General features: G+C 42.0%; 1 protein-coding gene across 1 annotated transcript; it reads left to right on the top strand.

Annotated features, from left to right (window-relative positions):
* The first annotated feature begins 38 nt into the window (after positions 1-38).
* Positions 39-17,494, top strand: GPATCH3 (G-patch domain containing 3). Its single transcript, XM_072137026.1, has 6 exons — positions 39-693; positions 2,765-3,168; positions 5,400-5,574; positions 15,945-16,123; positions 17,098-17,225; positions 17,314-17,494. The coding sequence occupies exons 1-6, from the start codon at positions 345-347 to the stop codon at positions 17,480-17,482; spliced, it is 1,404 nt and encodes a 467-aa protein (XP_071993127.1). The 5' UTR covers positions 39-344; the 3' UTR covers positions 17,483-17,494.
* Positions 17,495-21,517: the final 4,023 nt, after the last annotated feature.

Consider the following 21,517-nt stretch of genomic DNA (forward strand, 5'->3'; position numbering starts at 1 on the left):
GAAGCGCTTGGAGGCGAGCTCTATGGTTTTAGGTTAGACGGGATTGGCTAATTAGGACATACTCTGCCGAATCGGAAAGCGGATCTGCAAAGTTCCGTGGATTGCAGCTAGGAATTGCACTCTATATGTCAAAGTGTGTCCTGAATGGAAGACATTGCGTATTGTGCCATCAGGGGTCGTTACACTAATTCCCATTTCACATCGATCTAAGCAGCGAGTAAGGAGCCTGTAACTCTGTGAGATGGCGGATTATCACGTGACCGCAGTCAGTCCTTTCCATTAAAATGGTTGAATTTTAGTATCTTCCCCACCCAACATGGCGACATTTTCTTACTATCACAAAGATGGCGGTTAGTCACATGACTGCTTCTGGAAAGATGGCGGAACCGGGTGCTCCAACCTTATTTCTAGTTAGTGGAATACCGCGTATGTTTCGCGCTGCTCATTTGCGCCAATATTTCAGTCAGTTCACAGAAAGTGATGGCTTCGCCTGTTTCCATTACCGCCACAGACCGGAGCGACGGGGACCGACGGCGGAAAGATGTGCCACCTTCTGCTGTCCGGTTACAGTCAGACCAGAGAGGGCCGAAAGCTTCATGAAGATGTATCACGGGAAACCGTGGCTGGACCCTGCAGGGAACCAGGTGCCGGGGAGATGCCTCGTCCACAGAGTGCGGGACACTCCAGAGGAGGGTAATGCTTCACTTTCTGCAATGTCCATTGTGTGTACTGGGGCTCATGATTTATGTTCCATCCCTCGATATCACTCATACCAAATCTTCTCCTGGATAGAAAGATGGTCAAGCCCCTCCAACAAGCATATGAGTTGTATAAGGTGCTGAATACAACCTCTATCTCCTATGCTTGTAGCAGGCAGACCCCTCGATTCTATGTAGGATAATTCTAGAATAATCGTGAATCTCCAGTATGTCTACGAGATAATAAATATGAAGTGACTCTGCTTATTGTGAAGCATTTTAATGTAATCTTCCACTCAAAAAAGAGTGGAATTTCACCTTGATCCCAGTGCTGTCCGTGGCTGGTCTTTACACGCCGGGATCACCTAGAAAAGAAAGTTAGAATTGGCAGCAAGAGGAAAAGATGTACGGCCACCTCCCATCTAGTCCCCATGCTGATAATTATAACTTTCTTTTATATGTGATCCCGGCGTGTCACAAATAGTATTTCTAGTTTATTACCTTTAACCAGAAATGTTATTTTTAGCTAGTGACCGGTTCCAATAGCCTTTTAAATAGATCTTAAAAATGCCTTTGTCAAAATTCAATAATTTAGTTTATTTTGCATTACCTGGCTCCCTGACAGCAGAAGGTGATGAGTTCCAGGCGGAGTGGGTCTTTTCAAAATTAGCATAGCATAGATAACAAACATTTTTTATAAATCGGTAGTACAGATGATAAAAGTAAACTTTGTGATATACATCATGAGAGATATATTTCTCTACAGACGCCATCTTTGGTCTAAGCGGACACCATTTTTTGTTAGCCGGGGTTCATGCTGACCACTGTCCAGCCATGTCATGATTCAAACTTCATTTTGTGTGAACTGTTTAGAAATGACTGTTTCCCTGCTCCTCTCAGCAGCTTCTCTGTTTGAAGGCCAAGATGTGACTTGGCTAACACAAGGACAATTAGTACAAACATTCTGTTTATATGAGAACAAGGCCTCAAGAAGCCACAAAGGTCATCAACATTTTGAAAGAATGTGTTCTGGTATATTCACCAGGCCTATAGCATTGCAGTATTTTATTACCTTTTCACGCCCCTATTCAGATGATCCTCTCTGTTTTATATATGTGGCTGTGGATTGTGAGTCTGCATTTTCTAAAAGACTGGTGTGTCTTAGTCTGCTCTCATCCCGATAACGGTAGCCATTTGTTTTGGCTATAAAACAGTTAATTCGAAAATCACCTTACAACTGATAAGGACTGTTTGAGCCCTCGATAACAATCTTATACAATTTTAATTAAAAAAAATAGGCTCCTCTGTCCTTCTTTTTCCTTCTTCCTTACTTTAAAGGATCATTTTAGGGTAAAGTGGGACACTAAATGACCCACATATTGCCATGTATTTTTTTCCCTCTGGGCCTGCAAAAAAGAAAAAAAATTGTATACTTACATTGGTCCAGAGCTCTTGTGCCTGCGCAGTGATGCAATGGGTAGTATGGGTAACAGTAGCACCAAAGTTGAGTCCTATTATGTCTCATCAAGCTCCTCTCCAGGGCAGAGCTGTAACGGACCAATTCTGGACACTAGGGCACAAGGACTTGTAGTTGGATTGATTTGTGTCCCAAAACTAAATCACCAAGGGAAATGTGGTTAGACTGTTCTTTGTCTGTGTGCTGGCTGGTTTTCAAGGACCAAGTGCTGCGAACAGGACCACTTACATCATAGTGAAATATGCAAGGAGTCCCTGTTTGTCAGCAGAACCCTCACTATCATCATGATTACAGTTCGGCGACAGTAAAATCTCACCATATTAGGCAGGAGATCATGCCATACAAATGTAATTGTGGCTACAGCTGAAGTCCTGTAGCCTGATAAATGGGAGACAGTAGTTGAATTTGCAAAACAATTTTCTTATAATAGTCAGCCACATTCAGCTAGTTCAGCTGACTTATCCATCTTGAATGGGCAGCTAAAATCTTACACACAAAAGCAATACAGTGAATATTGGGGTAAAACTTGATTGAAATGTCCTTTATATATTTCCATCTTACACTGTATTGTATTCTTCCTCTTCTTTAGACTCCCAGGATTTCCCTTACAAGACTCGACGTGAATTGTTTGGAGGCCGATGTTCAGAAGATTCAGAAAAGCATGTGACGTCTGCAGATTTGCTCCGAATGTCAGAGCTTAATCCGCCAGCGCTAATGCCGCAAGGAAATGTTGGTACACCTGTAGCTGTATTCTTGCAGCTAATTAGATCGTGCCGCTTACCACCCAAGCTTATAACGCGACTTGGTCTAAAGTTTCGGCGTTCAGGGCGGCGTTACAGTAGTGTTCCCTATGCTTATGCTGGAACAGAGACTATAGAAATAGAAGAGGGAGTTTACACTGCTAGTGGGCATGAGATAAATGGAGGAGGCAGCTGTGCTATAAACGTGAATGAAGACGAGGATGACCCAGAGGAGCAATCAGACTCGGAACAAGTAAGTTTGGAATGTCTCGGGCCACACATGCAACATGTCCTATTTAGTGAGAAATACATTTATAGAACCTGTCAGGGCAATTTGGGTCAATAAACCAACTACAGGTCCTTACAGGAATGTGGTTAAGTGTTCCAAATCCCGCGGTTTCTCCGTGGCCACGTAAAAAAAAACCCCGAAAACTTATACTTGCTAATAGATGATACGCTTGCGCCCTATCTACAATCCCATCCACAGTGAAGCCATGGTATACTACAGTGGCATCACTGCACTAATGCAGAGAGCTCTGAACCAAGGTAAGCACTTTTTTTTTTTTAACCTGAGGAATGCCTGTACTTCTTCTGACGCGCCGCCTTTCTACATTGGCGCGTCAGAAGAAGATTGCAGGACATCATGTCGGGCTGTGACATCACGCCGTGTAAGTTTGTCCCCTGTGGATTGGATCCAATCCATCCCACGGCAGCCCGGGGTCCAGCGAGTGCCACGAGGCTGCTGGCTCCTTGCAGGACCCTGCTGTAACTAACTGAGCATGCGTCAGCATGCAATACAAATGTATTGTAGTGTAAGGGCTTGAACACACGAGCGGATGAAAGTTAAACGAAGAGTAAAAATCATTTTATAATAATTAAATAAAGTCCCCTAATTAGCCCAATTACATATAAAATCCTAATAAAATATTTAAAACAGAAAAGTACAAAAAAAAATACATATTTGGTATCACCGCGTCCATATTACCGTATATACTCGAGTATAAGCCAAGTTTTTCAGCACCAAAAATGTGCTGAAAAACACAAACTCGGCTTATACTGAAGTTTAAAAAAAAAAGACAAAGAAAAAAAAAAATAACTCAGGCACTGAAGTCAGCCGCTGCAATAGTATTGTGTGTGCCCGCACACAGTGTGATGTCAGCGGCCGAGCGCCGCACGGACCTGCCACTGACCAACGGACAGCAAAGAAGACCCGATGGGCCCGACGGAAAGGTGGCAGCTGGCAGGCTGTATTCCGGGGCGCAGGGGCTGGCAGGCTGTATTCCGGGGCGCAGGGGCTGGCAGGCTGTATACCGGGGCGCGGGGACTCGCAGGCTGTATACCGGGGCGCGGGGGCTGGCTATATACTACTGGGGGCTGGCTGGCTATATACTTCTGGGGGGCTGTGACCAATTTCCATTTCCCTTCCTCGGCTTATACTCAAGTCAATAGGTTTTCCCAGGTTTTTGTGGTAAAATTAGGGGTCTCGGCTTATACTCGAGTATATACGGTAATCTGTACAATAGTTCTAAATCAGTATTGATTTAGGACTTGTTGGCAGGGAGCCAGGATAGCTTTATGGGGATATTTCAGGAACAAAGGGAGGAGAGAGCTGAAACTAACAGTTATGTAATGTACTAGACAGTGCCTATTGCAGTCTATCACCAGTGAAAGTCTGACTTCTGGTGACCGGTTCCCTTTAAATTAAAGCTGAGCTCTGAACAGTTCTGCTGTCCGACACTTCTGATAAATCTCCTGCTATAAGATTCCATATTCTAACCTTTTCTAAACCTGTTTGCAAGAAATGTTATGTGTGTAATACTTATATTTTGTTGTAATATTCCCTCTTAAAGGAAATCTACCATTTTGATTTCATGCATTTTCAACCAAACATACCTTGAGAATACTGTAGCTTCACTGATGCAGCATCATATCTTGTTTAATACCTGAGTTGAGTGGTTTTGCTGAAAAAACAATAATGACGTTCAGGACATTGGGAAAGCTCGATTGAATGTGTCTTGCAGTACATGAACATTACACAAGCTGTCTGCACTGTTCCAGACAGGACTAATCAACCTTAGCTGGATTACTCATACACAGCAGCTGGGGTGCCTTGATTGATAACCTCTGCCTGTCAGTGATTACATCATTATCCTGAGCAGTGTTAGAAGAGAAGCGCTGAGCCAAGCAAAGGAGCGACAGACTCGGTATCCTGAATTTTCTAATAGTTTTTCAGCAAAATCACTCAGCTCAGGGATTAAAGATGTATTTCTGCATCAGTGTAGCTACAGCATTCTTAAGGTATGTTTGGTTCATAATACATCAAATCAAATGGTAGGTTTCCTTTAAAGCATAACTATGTTTTATGTTTCACACACTTTTACTATTTAACATCAAAGAGGGTTTGTCTTATTTTTAGAACATCCATTTATTCTGGAGACTGGCGAAGGTTATTCTTTTTTTTTTTTTTTTTTCTCTCATTTAAAGGACAATGACACTTGTGAAGAATGGGAGCGACATGAAGCTTTACATGAAGATGTCACTTCACAAGAACGGTCTAAGGAGCGTTTGTATGAGGAGGAAATAGAGCTAAAGTGGGAGAAGGGTGGCTCGGGATTGGTGTTTTACACAGATGCCCAGCTATGGCAGGAGCAGGAAGGGGGTAAGTTTGGTAACTCCGCAAGATGTAAAAGCCATTATTTAATGGTTAAATTTCAAATTTAATATACACTGTATCTGAAAGCCTCCTGAATCCTTTACATATATTTATGTAATGATTCCTGAATGATGTGCACACTGGCAATCTGGCACAGGTCCCACACTTTCATCACAAATCAAAACGGAAACTTAGTATCATGGTAAATAAGGTTAGAAGTAGACGTCATTCCAAAAAATCCAACCTATTAAACGTAAATCATACAGTGTTAATCTTGGGAAAGAAAAGAAGTCTGCTAAAAACAATTTGCCCAAAGTAGGGGAAAATTCCTTCCTGACCCCATAATGTGGCAGTCAGAAGAACTACCTGGATCAGCACAGACTTTTTACAAAAAGCTTTACTCCCATACGATGTGTATCCACATCCAGGCCACCCTTGAACATGTTCAAATTAACAGCTATAACAACACCTTGTGGCTGAGAGTTCCATAGTCTCACAGGAAAGAATCCCTGTTTATGGCGATGGTGGAATCGACCTCTCCTTTAGGCGTAGAGGATGCCCCTTGTCCCGGTCACAGTCCTGGGTATAAAAAGATCTTTTAGTACCCATTGAGTAATTTGTACATTGTAATAAGGTCTCCCCTTAGTTGTCCTTTTCTAAACTAGATAACCTAAAATGTGATCATTTGTCATTATCTTCTAACACACACCCCCCCCCCCCCCCCATTTCCCCCATTACTTTAACCCTTTCACGAGTCGGGTGCATGGAGAGGGCTCACAGGCTGAGCCCTCTCCATATATGGTAAGTCTGTGCTGCATATCGGGGCAAAGACTTACTGATAATACCCTCACATTGCCGCCGGCAATATAAATATTAATAAATAGTAAAAATCTTAAACACATCAGATGTCGCCGCATCCAAAAATGCCCGATCTATCAAAATATATTAACGGTTATTCACTGCGTTTAACCCTGTAACGGAAAATGGCGCCCAAATTTGAAAATGCCACTTTGAAAAACATAAAAATAAATATATATTCGTCAAAAAGTGATCAAAAGGTCGTACAGCCCTAAAAATGCTAGCATTAAAAACTTCATCAGAAGTTGCAAAAAATGACACCACCCACAGCTCCTACACCAAAATATGAAAAGTTATTAGCACCATAGGGTGGCAAAATCTGAAAACAAAAAATTTGCACGGGAGGTTTTAATTTTTGTAAATGTATGAAAACAGTATAAAACCTATACAAATTTGATATCCCCATAATCGCATCGACCCAAAGAATAAATTAACACTTTATTAGATCAACTAAAACAAATCAATTTATAAAGACAACCTACAAAGAAAAAGTCCTCCAATGTTCAAATAACTATATAAATGATAAATAGATCACAGTTTGTATAGAAGGTCTAGTACCAGTCAATGTATTTGCCTAAAAAGTATTGCACATTGGCCAGAGGAATATCAGAGTATAATGGACACAAACACAGGTTTACATACACACACTTCCCTGATGAAGAAAGGCCAAACAAGTGTCGGGTGGTGTCCACCTTTGGTTTGTATAGTTACGTTGAAGCGGCTTCCCGGCAGTATGTGAAAGCCGGGTTCTCTCAGTAACAGCCGGGATCACGACTATCACGATCCCAGCCGTTTAGCCCGATATATGCTGTGGTCATATAGGGCATTACATGGACGACGGGCAAGTTTAGGTGCCGATAGTTGCTATGGCAGCCAATGAAGTCCCCCATGGCTGCCTAGAGTAGAAAGCAGTTAGATCAGTGCTGCTGTCAGCATATGCAAAATGCATAAGCTGACTATGAATATATGCTGCAATACATTAGTATTGGTCACTAGTATTGGTCTCCCACACTGGGAGAAAATAAAATGTTTAACAACCTTTAACAACAAAATAAAATTAACACTGAACCCATATGATGAACGCTGTAAAAAGAAAGAAATTGACACATCTGACAGGATAAAAAGTGATCAAAAAGTAACATCTACCCCAACATGTTATCAAGAAAAAGTACAGCTTGTCCAGCAAAAAACAAACCCTAAAACAGCTCTTCAAAAAAAGTAAATAAAATTGTTATGCCCATTGATACATGGTGATGCAAAAACAAGCAAATTTCTCACCAATAAAAACAGCTATAGTAATGGGTATCCCCGTGCTATGGTGAACGGCCATGGTAGACCAAAATTAATTGTTTACTTAAGTCCCACAAAGAAAATGTAAATAAAAGCTTGTCAATTAGCTACTGAATCCCCTTAAATGATGTTCCTGAAAAGTGGATCTCCTCCAACAAAAATAAACATCTTATGTCCTGTAAAATGTGACAATGCAAATCTGCTCTGAATGGCACGGTTTCCATTCTACGCCCGGCTGTGTGCCAATACGTCAGTTTATTAGCACACATGGGGTGAAATTGGGTATCAAACTTTGTGGAGGTTTTGCTCATTGAATAGTTGATTTTTAAAATTTTTATACATTGAGGCGTTTCGTCTCTAAAATGCCATAATTAACGGGGTTTTACTGTTATTTAGGCCTTTCAAAGTCACATAAAGCTAAGCATGTGCTTCTAAATATGGGTTTTGGCGAATTTCATAAAAATTGCAAACAAAATTCTGAACCTCCTAACAACCTAGAAAAGAGAGGATGCATAAAGATCCACATCAATATAAAGCAGACATTTGGGAAATGTTAGTTCTGAAGTTGTTTGGGTGCTATGACACTCACAAATTTTAGAACTTTGAAAATGAAGAAAGATTTCAGTTTGTTTGTTTGTTTTTTTTTCATTATTAAACACAAAAGATATCATCAAAATTTTACAATCTCAAAATAGCCTGGATATGTTATAACGTTCCAAAGCTATAGTCTCTTATGACACAAGGCAGTTTTTTAAAAATCAGTCTTGGGCCTAAAGCCCTAAAATGGCTTTAAGGCTGAAGGGGTTAAAGAGAATCCGTTAGGGCAATTTGGGACACTAAACCACCAACATGTCCTTATGGACCGGTGCTTTGGTGTCCAAAATCGCCTTTTAGCAAGTCAGTCTGTGCCTGCTATAAAAAAAAAAAAAAACTTGCATAGAGATGAGTCATATGATGTGCATCAGACCCATCTCTGGTGCTTCCCCTGCCTGTACAGTAATGCCAAGAAGCCAGAGCAGTACATCCCACTTCATTGTGCAAGCTCTGTACCCACATATCCATACAAGTTTTCTTTAGTTTAGTAGCCGTGGGACTTGCTAAAGGACAAATTGGGACACTAAACCGGTCTCTAAACAGGTTCTCTTCATGTGTGACGAAAAAACAATCTCAAAATCACTTGCATATGTTAAAGTGTTCCAAAATTGTAAACACTTGTGATTTATGTAGATTCTAATATCTGGGGCCTTGTAAAGAAGGCAAAACCTGGCTTTGGTTTTAAGGGTTTAACTTTAATTTATCAGCACATGCCTTCAGTTTCTACAAATCCCTCTGTAATATTTACACTATCCTCCTGTGTCCTAATTACTTTAGTTACTTTACAGTTTACAGATACAGCTTAGTATCATCTGCAAATATTGAAACTATTGTGTAAACCTTCTATGGCAGAGATGGTGACCCTTTTATAGATCGAGTGCCCAAACTGAGACCCAAAAAACACTAGCTTTTCCCAAAGTGCCAACATGGCAATTTAGGCAGTAACAAACGTATTGCTACCAGAATTTTGGAGCTCCAATCCGACCCTGTCCACACCTTTTCACTCTTCGGACAGGACCAATCAGCACAGGATGGGTCACTTTAAAATAGTAGAGCACTACTTGGACTCCCTTACCAACATGTGATGAATTAGTACATGACACATCGTATGCACTGCATACTGCAGCAAACACCCACCGGTAACACCGTGATCCTTGTTAACACTTTGATTGCCAACGGCAAAGCCAAAATTCCCAAAAGATCATGTTTAAATTGCCTATATACTGCTGTATTGTAGTATTCCAGTATAATGGTAGGATCAATAGGACAACCAGCGACGGAGAATCCTCCGGTGGGCACCAACGCCTGCTGGTCCTAGATGCCCGATCCGCACCTTGGTGCCCGCTCCTGGATGCCAGCTCTGCTCTAGCCTCCGCTCCTGGATGCCCGCTTCAGCCTCCGCTCCAGCCTCCGCTTGGGGCCCCATCGCCCTTTGCTCCGGCACGACAGTCCACTGGTGCCAGAGCACGAAATACCTCTCCCTGGTCACGCTGGGCCTTTAGGTTATTGATTTCCTGCTCGCTGACACCATTGCGCCGGCACTCAGTCATTGAGTCGCTGAATGCTGGCGCACGGAACCTGCCTGCATATGCTAAGTGTATATGTGTGTGACATAATATATATACATGTATATATATTTTTAAGGGGAGCACTGTAACTATACTGGGGGGCAGGGTCTGTGACTGTACTTGGGTGGGGAGCAGGGTCTGTGACTGTACTTGGGGGAGCCCTATGACTATACTGGGGTGGGGGGAGGCACTGTGTCTTTACAAAGATGCCATGGAGGGCTTAGTCATAGAAGAAGATGAAAGTAAGATTTAAAGTAAGTGCTGGTATTACCACTAAACTCACAATTCTGCAGCATCTCTCATGCGCTGTGACTCCCTTGAGGAGAAAATAAGAATTTTACTTAACCCCTCAACGACTTTGTTCTTTTTGGTTTTTGTGTTTCTGTTTTTCTCTTTTTTTATTTTTCCATGTACAGAGCTGTATGATGGCTTGTTTTCTGCATAACAAATTGCACTTCATAATGATGGTATTGAATATTCCATGATTTGCACTGGGAAGCGGGGAAAAAAATTCCAAATGCTGTGAAATTGGTGAAAAAATGCATTTGTGCTGTTTTCTTGTGGGCTTGGATTTTACGGCTTTCACGGTGCGCCCCAAAATGACAGGTCTACATTATTCTTTGGGTTGGCACCATCAATAAATGCCTACTAAAATGTCTAGGTTCATATATAAGGCGCACCGGAGTATAAGGCGCACCTGGTTATAAGGATGAATGGCCAGCAGGTGGCAGATCTGTGCACAGTTCAAGGCAGCTGTTGTCTGTAAGTACGGTTCATATATAAGGCGCAAAGGGCTATAAGGTGCACCTTTGATTTCTGAGAAAATCAAATGATTTTTAGTGCGCCTTGTAGTCCAAAAAATACGGCATGTGTGTGGTCTCAGCGTTCTCTTTCCTCTTGCTCCCAATGTGCACCGTACTGTTATAGTGCAGGTCAGGAAGGGGTTAAAGAGCTACAGCCACTGTACACAGCAATACATAGACTGACATGCACAGACAGACATGTCAGGAGTAATGTCATATCTGTATTGTCCTGTGGCTATTGCTGCACAGAGCTTTATCCACCAATATAGTCATTAGTGTGATAATACTCTGCAGAGCCCCTTTGTAGACTATGACCGCTATGTAGTCACGGTTTGCTGCTGTGGACACTTTCTTTTTAGCACCCTTTTAGATTTTGTTCTGGATTTACAACCATCTGTTCTCATGTAATTTACAACCATCTGTATTTCTGTAATTCTGATGTATATAGTGAGCATGGCTGAATGCTGCAGTTATGTACAGAGCTTGGTTCTGGCCCTGTATCTAATGTTACATGATTCTAATAAATCTGCCGGAACGTGTTTTACACTTCAATTTGGTAGTCTTTCTCATTACATGAAGGGTGCCCAGTTGGACGCTGAGGACAACCTATGGTTAAAGTATCTTAGTGGGTCTGATAGTAAAATTAGTAAAAAAAAGTTACAAAAATAAAGTGAAAAAAACTAAAAATTCAATTTGTGCCTTTTTCCTTAGAATGGATATAAAAATAAACATCGGAAATCAACATGTTAGGTATTCCCCTGTCCCAAAATGTCAGATATATTAAAATAACGGTTATTCCTGGCTTTGAACCCCATAATGGAAAATGGTACCCAAATGTCCAAAAGGCCACTTTTTTGCCATTTCCAACATGTACAATTTTTTTTATAAAAAGCGATCAAGAGGGCGTACAGTCGGTAGCAAAAATAAGTCAGCACATCTTGCAAAAATTGACATCTAAAACAGCTCTGTATGCCAAAGTATGAAAAAATTATTAGTGTCAGAAGATGGTAAAATGAAGATATTTGTTTTTCTTGTAGAGAAGGTTTTTAACTTTTTTAAATGTATTAAAACACTATAAAACCTATATAAATTTAGTATCCCTGTGAACATACCAACTGAAAGAATAAAGGAGAAGTGTCATTTGGGGTACCCAGTGAAAGCCGTAAAAACTAAGCCCACAAGAAAATGATGCAAAAGCATAATCTTTAGTTCTATTACAGCATCGTATTTCAATGCTCTTTACAAATAAAGTTATCCACCTTAGTATTTTCCTGGGTAATGACAGGTGACATTCAATAGGTTAGCCCTTTCCTCATCTTCCTCCACTATGACCCCCGGGTTATTTGCAGAGGGCCCACATTTTTCAGTTTGTGGTTTTATAATAGATCTTATTTTCAAGGCATGTAAGACAACCCCCAACTTTTCCAGTTAAACTATAGAGTTTGGGATACACACACTGTACAAGAGTACCCCTCTTCCAACGCACTTATTGTAAAAATAAAAAACCTCAGATTTCTATATGTTAGTTTTAATAAATTAAAACCTTCTGTACAAAAAATAAAAATGTCATTTCACCATCTTCTTTCACTTAAAAGTTTTTCATACTTCAGTGTACAGAGCTGTGTGACATTTTTTTGGGAGACTATTGGTACCATTTTGAGGACTAAATAGCCTTTTGATTGCTTTTTATAAAAATGTTTTATATGTTCCAAAATGGTGGAAAAGTGCTGTTTATGACATTTTCCATTGGACTTAAACGCCGGGAATTACTGTTATTATATTTTGATCAGACATTTTGGGAGACTATACCCAACATGTTTATGATTTTTACTGTATATTTTTATATATCGGTTGTATAGAAAGTTTTTATTTATTTTTTTTTTACTATTTTTCAGGACCCCTAGGGTACTTTAACCCTAGGGGTTATGATCCTTCTATATACTGCCATACTACAGTTTACTGATCATTTGTTACACTGGCACATTGTAAGACATGAGGCTGTATATTTTCTGATCATTTGTTACAAAGACCTGAGGCTCTCATAGTAACAGATTGTCCGTGCACAGCCAACTTTTTACTGCTGCCGGCAACTTTGCAAGCACCAATCACTGGTGTAATGGGTGTATTTCTGAAGCCTTTTTCAGTTTCGAGTTAAGTAACGGCACAGTACAGGGGTGCCCACTGTCACCCCTGCTCTTTAATCTCTTTATCGAACCATTGGCACATTCCATAAGCCAGAATAAAGAGATAAAGGGTATTAAAATGAATACTTCGGAATATAAAATTAGTCTATATGCAGATGACGTAGCACAGACCCTTTAGGTCAGTGGTGGCGAACCTATGGCACTGGTGCCAGAGGTGGCATTCGGAGCCCTTTCTATGGGCACTCAGGCCTTCACTCCAACACAGAGTTTGCCAGCTATTACTTAAAGGAAACCTACCACTTGAAGTGGCAGGTATAAGAAGGAAATACCGAGCACCAGCTCAGGGTGAGCTGGTGCCGGAGCTTATTTTTGTTAGTGTTTTAAACCGCTGTATCGCGGTTTAAAACACTTTTTAAACTTTATAGCCGAAGCTGCTTCGGCGCAGGGAGGTACGCGCTCGGCGCTTACCATGCGCGCGGCTACATAGGAAGTGAAGGAGAGCCGCGCGCGTGGTAAGCGCCGAGCGCGTACCTCCCTGCGCCGAAGCAGCTTCGGCTATAAAGTTTAAAAAGTGTTTTAACACTAACAAAAATAAGCTCCGGCACCAGCTCACCCTGAGCTGGTGCTCGGTATTTCCTTCTTATACCTGCCACTTCAAGTGGTAGGTTTCCTTTAAGGCTTTCTCCTGTGATCCAATACAGCCCAGGACGTGCCATGCTCAGCGCTATTTGGCTGCCAGGACTACATAAGGAGCAAGAAGGTGAGGATAGATGGATTGTCATTGGAGCTCCCACTCTGGATCGCCTGATTCTTCCTCTTCAGGGAACCCTGGAGGGAAGATACAATCCAAATTTTTCCATCATCTTTCTATTGTATTGATGAACTCAGGACGCCAATACGATTAAACCTGTGATACAGCAGGGATCAATAAGTTACCACTTAAATTGTCTTGTTGGCACTTTGTGACATATAAGTGGGTTTTGGTTGTAGCTTGGGCACTCTGTCTTTAAAAGGTTTGCCATCACTGCTTTAGGTTTTCTCAGTGCTTTAGAGACCACGATTGAGGAGTTCTCGTCTATGGCATATTACAAAGTGAATGCCAGTAAAAGTCATTTTCTCCTTTTTAATGGAAAGAAGTTTTTTATACTTGGACATTCAAATAGGACGGACCTTAGACGAGACTAAGAGACTGAATGGTCAACAGTTATTGGAGAGGGTTAAAATTCTTTGTAAAAGGAGCTCCCCGATAGTGACATCTCTACTCGATAGAATTTTCTATATTAAACAAAATATCCTTCCGGTAATTCTTTATTTTCTTAGAAGTATACCTGCTCCCTTACCCAGACAAGTAATTAAGGATATCGAGACCTATATAGCCCTCCGGGCTAGGTCTTATAAAAAATCTAGAATTTCTAGGCGGGTTATGTATTGTCCCAAAAATCTGGGAGGCGCAGGTCTCCCCAACATAGCGTGTTACCAAGAAGCCGCTCTGTTAGATCCTATCCTGAAGTGGTGGCTGGGAGGTGAGATTCAAGATAGGTGGATGATTATTGAGTCAGAAATTGCTAAGGTATTGACACTTAAGTCCCTGCTGGTATGGGAATTCCTGGAGTTTAAAGAGAAAAAAAGATTAGGGACTATATCCATGGATACCTTGGAAACAACACGCTCAACAGTACATGCATGGAGAAAATATTGTAAACTAATGGGGGATAAGGTAAAATTTTCCCCCAAGACTATAGACTTAGAAACACTACAAACCCTTTCTGAAAATTTTGATCTGACAGATTGGATCAGGGCTGGTATCCATAATTTGGAATGTATGAGGAAGAATGGTAGATACCTATCTTTTAAGGAATTGAGGCAGAAATGCAACTTAACGACCTCAGAATGGTTTACTTATCATAGGTTGAGTACTTTAACGCATTTGCTAAAGGATTTTCTAGTGGAGCGGGTATGTCCTAGGCCTAGATTTCTGACATTTTTAGATCCGGTCAGAGGCATGGGGGGGGGGGGACTTCAGCAGCTTATAAGGATATTATAACTTGTTATTGCAGGGGTAAACAGCCATATATGCTGAAATGGGAGAGTAAAATCTGACCTTATCAGCTGAGCAATGGCTAAAGGCAATCTCTGACTCAAATAGAAATCTGCTCTGTACGAATTATATAATTAATCTGTTTAAACTGCGCACCAGATGGTACTTGATTCCCCAAAAATTAGCCAGAATTAACTCAGATTGTAGTGATCTCTGCTGGAGGGGCTGTATGGCCACTGCGACAACTGTACATATGTGGTGGGATTGTGTCCAGGCGTCTAGCATTTGGAATTACATTTTTGAGCTCATTCCGAAAATATGCAATAGGACCATCCCCCCCCCCCCCCCCCATGTCCGGTTGTCGCCCTTTTGGATATTTATACCAGTACTTTCTGCGAAAAAGAAAGATGGTTAATTAGTAGGTTATGTGGGGTGGGGAGATGTGGAACAGTGGAAATCCTTAACTTTTATCTAGAATACAATAAGGGAAAATATGAGAGTGCTATAGCTATGAGAGCTCTATGTGGGAGCAAGGTCTAATCAACAACAAGAATTTTAAACGAAACTGGAATGGTTGGCTGAAGTTGGTATTTGAATATTAATAGCTGAAGCCTTACCCAGGGTATGTTCTGCTTAGCTGATAAACACCCCCCTCTGGGACGCCTGGGAGAGTACGACGCAGCCACGCTATGTTCACTCTGTTCCCTTCTCCCGGTCTATGTATTTCCCTCTACATTTTCCTCTCTCTTCGTTCCTTACATGTTGGTTGTACTGGGCCCTCCCCCTCCCCTCCCCTTAAGATAGTCTTAAGTCTTACCGCTCCCTCTTCCCCTAGTAAAGTGCTATTTAGGTATTTAGATAGTTGGAGAAGTACATGATTGAAAGATTTTTCTTTCTTGTTTAACTATGTTTATGTTGTATAATTACAAAGGATATTTTGAATCTTAAAAAAATGAGAACAGCCCTTTTTAAGGGAATTTTTATTTTTCACTGAAAAGAGTTAATAATTAACTGGTGGCATTACAGTTTTGTGGCAAATGTAACAGAAATATTGTCCCCTTTTTCATTTACTTTTATCTAGATTTTGATGAACAAACTGCTGATGATTGGGATGTGGACATGAGTGAATATTATGAGCCTGGTTCTGGAGATAAGGATGCTAAAGATTTTTTGAAGATGCGACAAGAGAAAATGCGACGAGAAGGACTGGACGCAGATAGAGAGAAATGTGTACTGGGTGGTTTTGAACGGTATACAAAGGTAAATATAGATCCACTTTGTAATGAATAATGCTGGAATACATCATTGCAGGTCCTTTAGCTTTTCAGCATTAGAAAACTGTACACCAAGCATATATCTCATGAAATCACAGCATATTGTATCACATGAAATCACAGCAGCATCCATGGAGAAGAGCAGAAGTCCACGCAGGCTGCTGTGATTGTTTTATGTGGTCAGATATGTGCATGGGGTACAGTTTGCTAGTGTTAAGTTGCTAAAGAACCTGTGATGTCACATGACATTAGGCCACACCCCTAGACTCTCTCCAAAGATGCATAGATACCAGGCAAAATTATAACTCTGATTTTATGGGGATCTGAAAGAAACTATTTTTAGCTAAAAGAAGAGTTTCAGATAGTTACTAGGGCTCTATAGGAACCTGCCACTACCTGCATTTGTGAAAAATGTGGTGACAGGTTCCCATTAAACTCTTCAAGGCCACATGACTATTACTGGTGACCTGCCAGTCAGAAAAAAGTAAATATTCTCCTCTAAAACCTTCTCCCATACTGGATCAGGCTGCAACCCAACACTTTGTGAATTGGTGGTGCGCTGTGCAACCCTGTGCTAGACAAGGATCACCTAAACAAAATGGTTATTAAATCTCACATTAAAAACTACTAAAGTTTGGTTTTTATACAACTTGTCCATGTATGGGTGCACTATGATGAGGTCGGGGCTTCCATTATGAAGGGTGTAAATGAACCTAGCAGATGATGGTTGTCGCTTACCATACATCCAAACGGGACCTAAAATCTTTATAATAATAGCTTATATTATTCACTGAGTCCCATTAAAAAGTTGCTTCATTTTCATTGAGATGAGTTTGGAATGCTTTTACTCTAAAATTCCTCATTCCAGCACTGTGACTATTTAAAACAAATTTCAGATGTGGTGAATGGCACAACGGAATTTTCTTAGTTTATATTGCTGTTTTATGTATTTGTTTCCAGGGTGTTGGAAGAAAGTTAATGGAGCGCCAAGGCTGGACTGATGGGACAGGACTTGGCTCAAGTAGAGCGGGCATGCCAGAGGCCTTGGAGAATGAAGGTCAACATCCAAAGTGCAAATATGGCTTAGGGTAAGAGTCTAGTTAAGTAAAATAACATTTAACTGTTCACTGTTTTGCTCCTCGGAATTATTTCACTTATGAGGTATTTTTCCTCTAGGTATCATGGAGAAAAACTGTCCACTTACTGCCCAAAACGGAAGAATCCAAAACCATTCATTTCTACAGTATATGATAAGCCAAGAGAAGAAGACCTGGGGGACACGTTACTACGTCGTCAACCTCCCACAACTCTAAAACACAGGAACAATCCAATAAACTTTCCTTAGATATTTATACAGGATGATCGTGCAATGCAGACTGAAAACTTTAGTTTGGCCTTACGGTTCTCACAATTCAAACAATGAGAATTCCTTGAACCCTTCTCTAAGAGAAGTAGCAGTCATGCGGGCATGCTGCAACCAGCCGTCCTTCAGCCTGGCCAATTCACTGCTGCCTGATTTTTATCCATGTTAACTAAGATATTCATTGTGTACTCAGGGTATTAATAGTTTTATGACTACAATTTATTTTTGTTTTTTGTACATATTATATGCAATTTACATGTTCTTTTTTTTTTTTTTTTTTTTTATTCTGAAATCTAAATACTCATATTAAAAATGTCCACTTCCTAAAGTAATTGACAATTTCCTGCATTTCCCTGATATGGCAGAGCAATGCCTATGAGGTCTGATGCCTTTAAGTTATAGCTTGAAGCGGTGTCTAATAAGCAAACTGTATTTGTTCGTTTATGCCATGACATCAGGGCCCTGTTTTCCTTGTCACTGTGGAAGTTCTAAGGTTAGTGCAGGCGTTCCTTCCCAGTCCCTTTCATTGACTTTGTTTATTTGTAGTGGAGGAGCTACGCTGCTGTGACTGCACTTTATGTACATGCTCATTAATCTCATTTAAAAGCCTTGAAAAGGGGTTACATACAGCTCTGTTTCCTGACGCTGGCTGCGTGCAATGCTAACGCAACGTGTGAATGCAGCCTGAGAGTGCGTTCACACGTAGCGCTAGCGTTGCATTTACAAATGCAATGTTAGTGCCCAGGATGGTCTTCGGCCCGAATGTAAGTGTGTTTTCAGTGAAATGCATGTGATGATTAACCAGCATTACCTGGATGCTAGGTACCGATTCCATGCTTTTTCACTGCACAAAAAGAATTAATACATTTCCAGCATCAGGGCAAAGCCACCCCAAAAATAGTAATTATCAAAAATGTATCTAATCCCACAAAAAAAATAAACCCTCACATGGTAACATTAACGCAAAAAAAAAAAAATGTATAGCTCACTAAAGTGCGCCCATGAACTAAATAAAAACCACTTAATTCTGTAGGGCAAAACTGGGTAATGCATGACCCTCCTTCCCTTCTGCACACCCAAACAACAAGTAATGTCCACAGTCCGTACTCAGGAGAAATTGCATGACAAATTTAAAGGTGGGGTTTCTCTTTATCTTTTGTGAATGTGCAAATTTTAGGGCTGAATGAATGAAAATATTACTGACAAATTTGGCAAGTTCACACATGGTGTTAGCTTTGCATTTACGCCTGGGATGGGCTTTGTCCCGAGCGTATATGTATTTTCAAACGCATGCAAACGGCAACCAGCACAATATAAGATACCAGATGCTGGTTACCGATCGCATGCGGTTCACTGCAAACACTTGCCAAGGCCCGACCCCGAGCACTAGCACTTGCACATGTCCTCATTGTTGGAATTGCATTGCGTTTCTAAATCGTGTCCGTGGGGTCCAGTTTGTGTCCAAGTTCTGGGTTCCTTGTGTAACCAGCTGCAAGTGAATCTGGACTTTTCTTCTGCTTACCACCCTTAATCGAATGGTCAATTAGAAAGGGTGAACCAGACATTGGGCTGTTACCTACACCATGTTGTCTGCTACCATGGGCTCAGTTTTCCTATAACTCCCTGGACTCTCGGTCTGCTTGGGCAGCTCCTTTCTTTGTGGTATACGGACAAATCCCTCGTCCTCCTCTTCCGTTGTCTACTTCCATTGATGTCCCTGCAGTAAAGGATCTGGTGCAGGACCTCAAATCTATTTGGGACCAGACTTGTCAGTCTCTTCTCCGAGCCACAGACCCCACCATGACCCAGGCTGATAACAAGCTTCAAACTCCTCCTGTCTTCTCTCTGGGTGACAAAGGGTGGTTATCTTCCAGCTGAAGATACCTAGCTACAAGCTCGTCCCCGCTTCCTTGGTTCTTTTGAAGGCATCAAACGCATCAATCCGGTGGCGTACAAGCTAGCCTCCCTTCTTCAATGCACGTCCCGAACTCCTTCTGTGTCTTCTCCTGAAGCCTGTCATCTTGAACCGCTTCTCTCAGAAATCTCCTGCTCCTGAGGCTGACTCCACAGATGTCTACGAGGTTAAGGAGGTGTTGGACATGAAGACTGTGAGAGGTAAGCAGTTCTTCCTTGTAGACTGGAAGGGGTTCGGGCCTGAGGAGAGATCCTGGGAGCCTGAAGAGAATATCTTGGATCGAAGTCTCCTACAGCGGGTACTGACATGGGTCCCCCCGCGATCCATATCACGGATCGTGGGCCCACCTGTGCTCCTCTCCATGGCGCTGCGCCACCCAGCCCGCACTCACCTCTCCACACTCCTGCTTCCGTCCAGGCTAGGTCTTGTGCGCGTCCATGCTCCCTCGGCTGTTCCCATCATTCCCCTCCAGATCTTTGAGCTTTATGGTGAGCTTTGAGCTGTTCCTGCCTTGATCTCCTGTTGCTGACCCATGTTGAGCCCTGACTCTGCATCTCTGCCGCCAGCCTGAACCTGACTACGAGACCTGAATTGGGCTATGCACCTGTCGAACGACCTGGTGGCGCCCCAGCGGGCTCTGGTAAAGACCAGGTGCCACTTAGATTCCGGTCCCAGGTGTCTGCTAGTACCATCTCCCACGGTGGTCCAGGGGTCCACTGACCCTGAGCCCTGACATACCTGGAGTCTGCTGTGTACAATGTCAAGAGGAAGGGAGCCAGGACTGTACCTTGAGGTGCACCTGCACTACTAATTACAGTGTCTGACAAACAGTCCAGGACTCTCACATCCTGAGGTCGGTTTGTGAGATAGTCTAGGATTCAGCTACAGAGGTAGTGGTCCACTCAAGCCAGATCCAGTTTGTCTCATATTAGCCCTGGCTGTATAGTATGGAAAGCACTGGAGAAATCAAATAACATTACAGTGTTCCCCAGTTTCTCCAGGTGTGAAAGAGTTTAGAAGGTGACTGATGGCATCATCCACCCAAATGCCTGGCTGATAAGCAAACTCTAGGGTGTCTATAGATGAGCTCACTTGAGGGAAGAGATGTGTGAGAACCAACCTCTCGAAGGCCTTCATTAAATGGGATGTCAATGCGTGTAGGTCTGTATGTCTGATAGGTGAAGTGTCTTTGGAACTGGTACAACACAAAATGTTTTCCACAGTTGTGGCACCCTTCCCAACTTCAGGGTCATATTGAAGATATGTGCAATGATACCTCAAAGCTGATCACCACAGGTCTTGAGTAGTCTTGCACTCATACCATCTGGACCTGCAGCCTTGCCCACTTTGAGCCTTTTCGGTTCTCTTCTCACCTGGGCACTTGTAAAGATCATGTTGTAACCTGATGACTGACAGCTGTTTTGACTGATCTGGAGATCAGGGTTCACTGTGGGGGAGGTCACATTGAGAGTGGAGGAACAAATAAAATGGTTTTCTGATGACATGGACTCATGTTGTCTCAGCAGGAATGCCTTTAAAGGTAACCCGCCACCACCTTTTTTTTTTACAAATACAGGTAGTGGCAGATTCCTATAGAGCTCTAGTAGCTATCTGACTCCCTGTTAAAAGTAGTTTCCATCAGATCCCCATAAAATCAGCGTTATAATCTTGCCTGGTATCTATCTATGCATCTCTGGAGAGAGTGACCAGGGTGCTACTTAATATTAGCAAACTATACCTATGTACATATCTGACCACAAAACAATCGGTCCATGCAGGCTGCAGTTATTTCAGTGATAAAATATGCTGTGATTTCATGAGATATATGCTTGGTGTACATCCTAGGGCAGGGGCGGACAGGATTGCCAGCTTAAGGCTCTGGAATGCATCAATTGCCTGCAGATGTAGGGCAAATGGGGGAGAGACAATGCAGTCATAAAAGGGGCAGCATCAGGCTGGAGGCAGCAGACCTTATCCCAGGCCTGCAGGAGCTGGCCAGTCCTAGAAACACGTGAAGAGGCTTAGGGCCTCGGGACAGGGGCACATTCTGGACTGCCAGCTATTTTTCCTCTGTCATGTGCCTTCCTGTGGCTAAGAAGCAG

This window comes from Engystomops pustulosus, chromosome 2 (genome assembly GCF_040894005.1).
Source record: "Engystomops pustulosus chromosome 2, aEngPut4.maternal, whole genome shotgun sequence".
NCBI classification, from domain to species: Eukaryota; Metazoa; Chordata; class Amphibia; order Anura; family Leptodactylidae; genus Engystomops; species Engystomops pustulosus.

Excerpts from the sequence above, each read along its gene's own strand:
- GPATCH3 (XM_072137026.1), top strand. The coding sequence starts at position 345 with ATGGCGGTTAGTCACATGACTGCTTCTGGAAAGATGGCGGAACCGGGT. Across the intron at positions 694-2,764 it reads GCGGGACACTCCAGAGGAGG|ACTCCCAGGATTTCCCTTAC; the intron begins GTAATGCTTCAC and ends CCTCTTCTTTAG. Across the intron at positions 16,124-17,097 it reads GTTTTGAACGGTATACAAAG|GGTGTTGGAAGAAAGTTAAT; the intron begins GTAAATATAGAT and ends ATTTGTTTCCAG.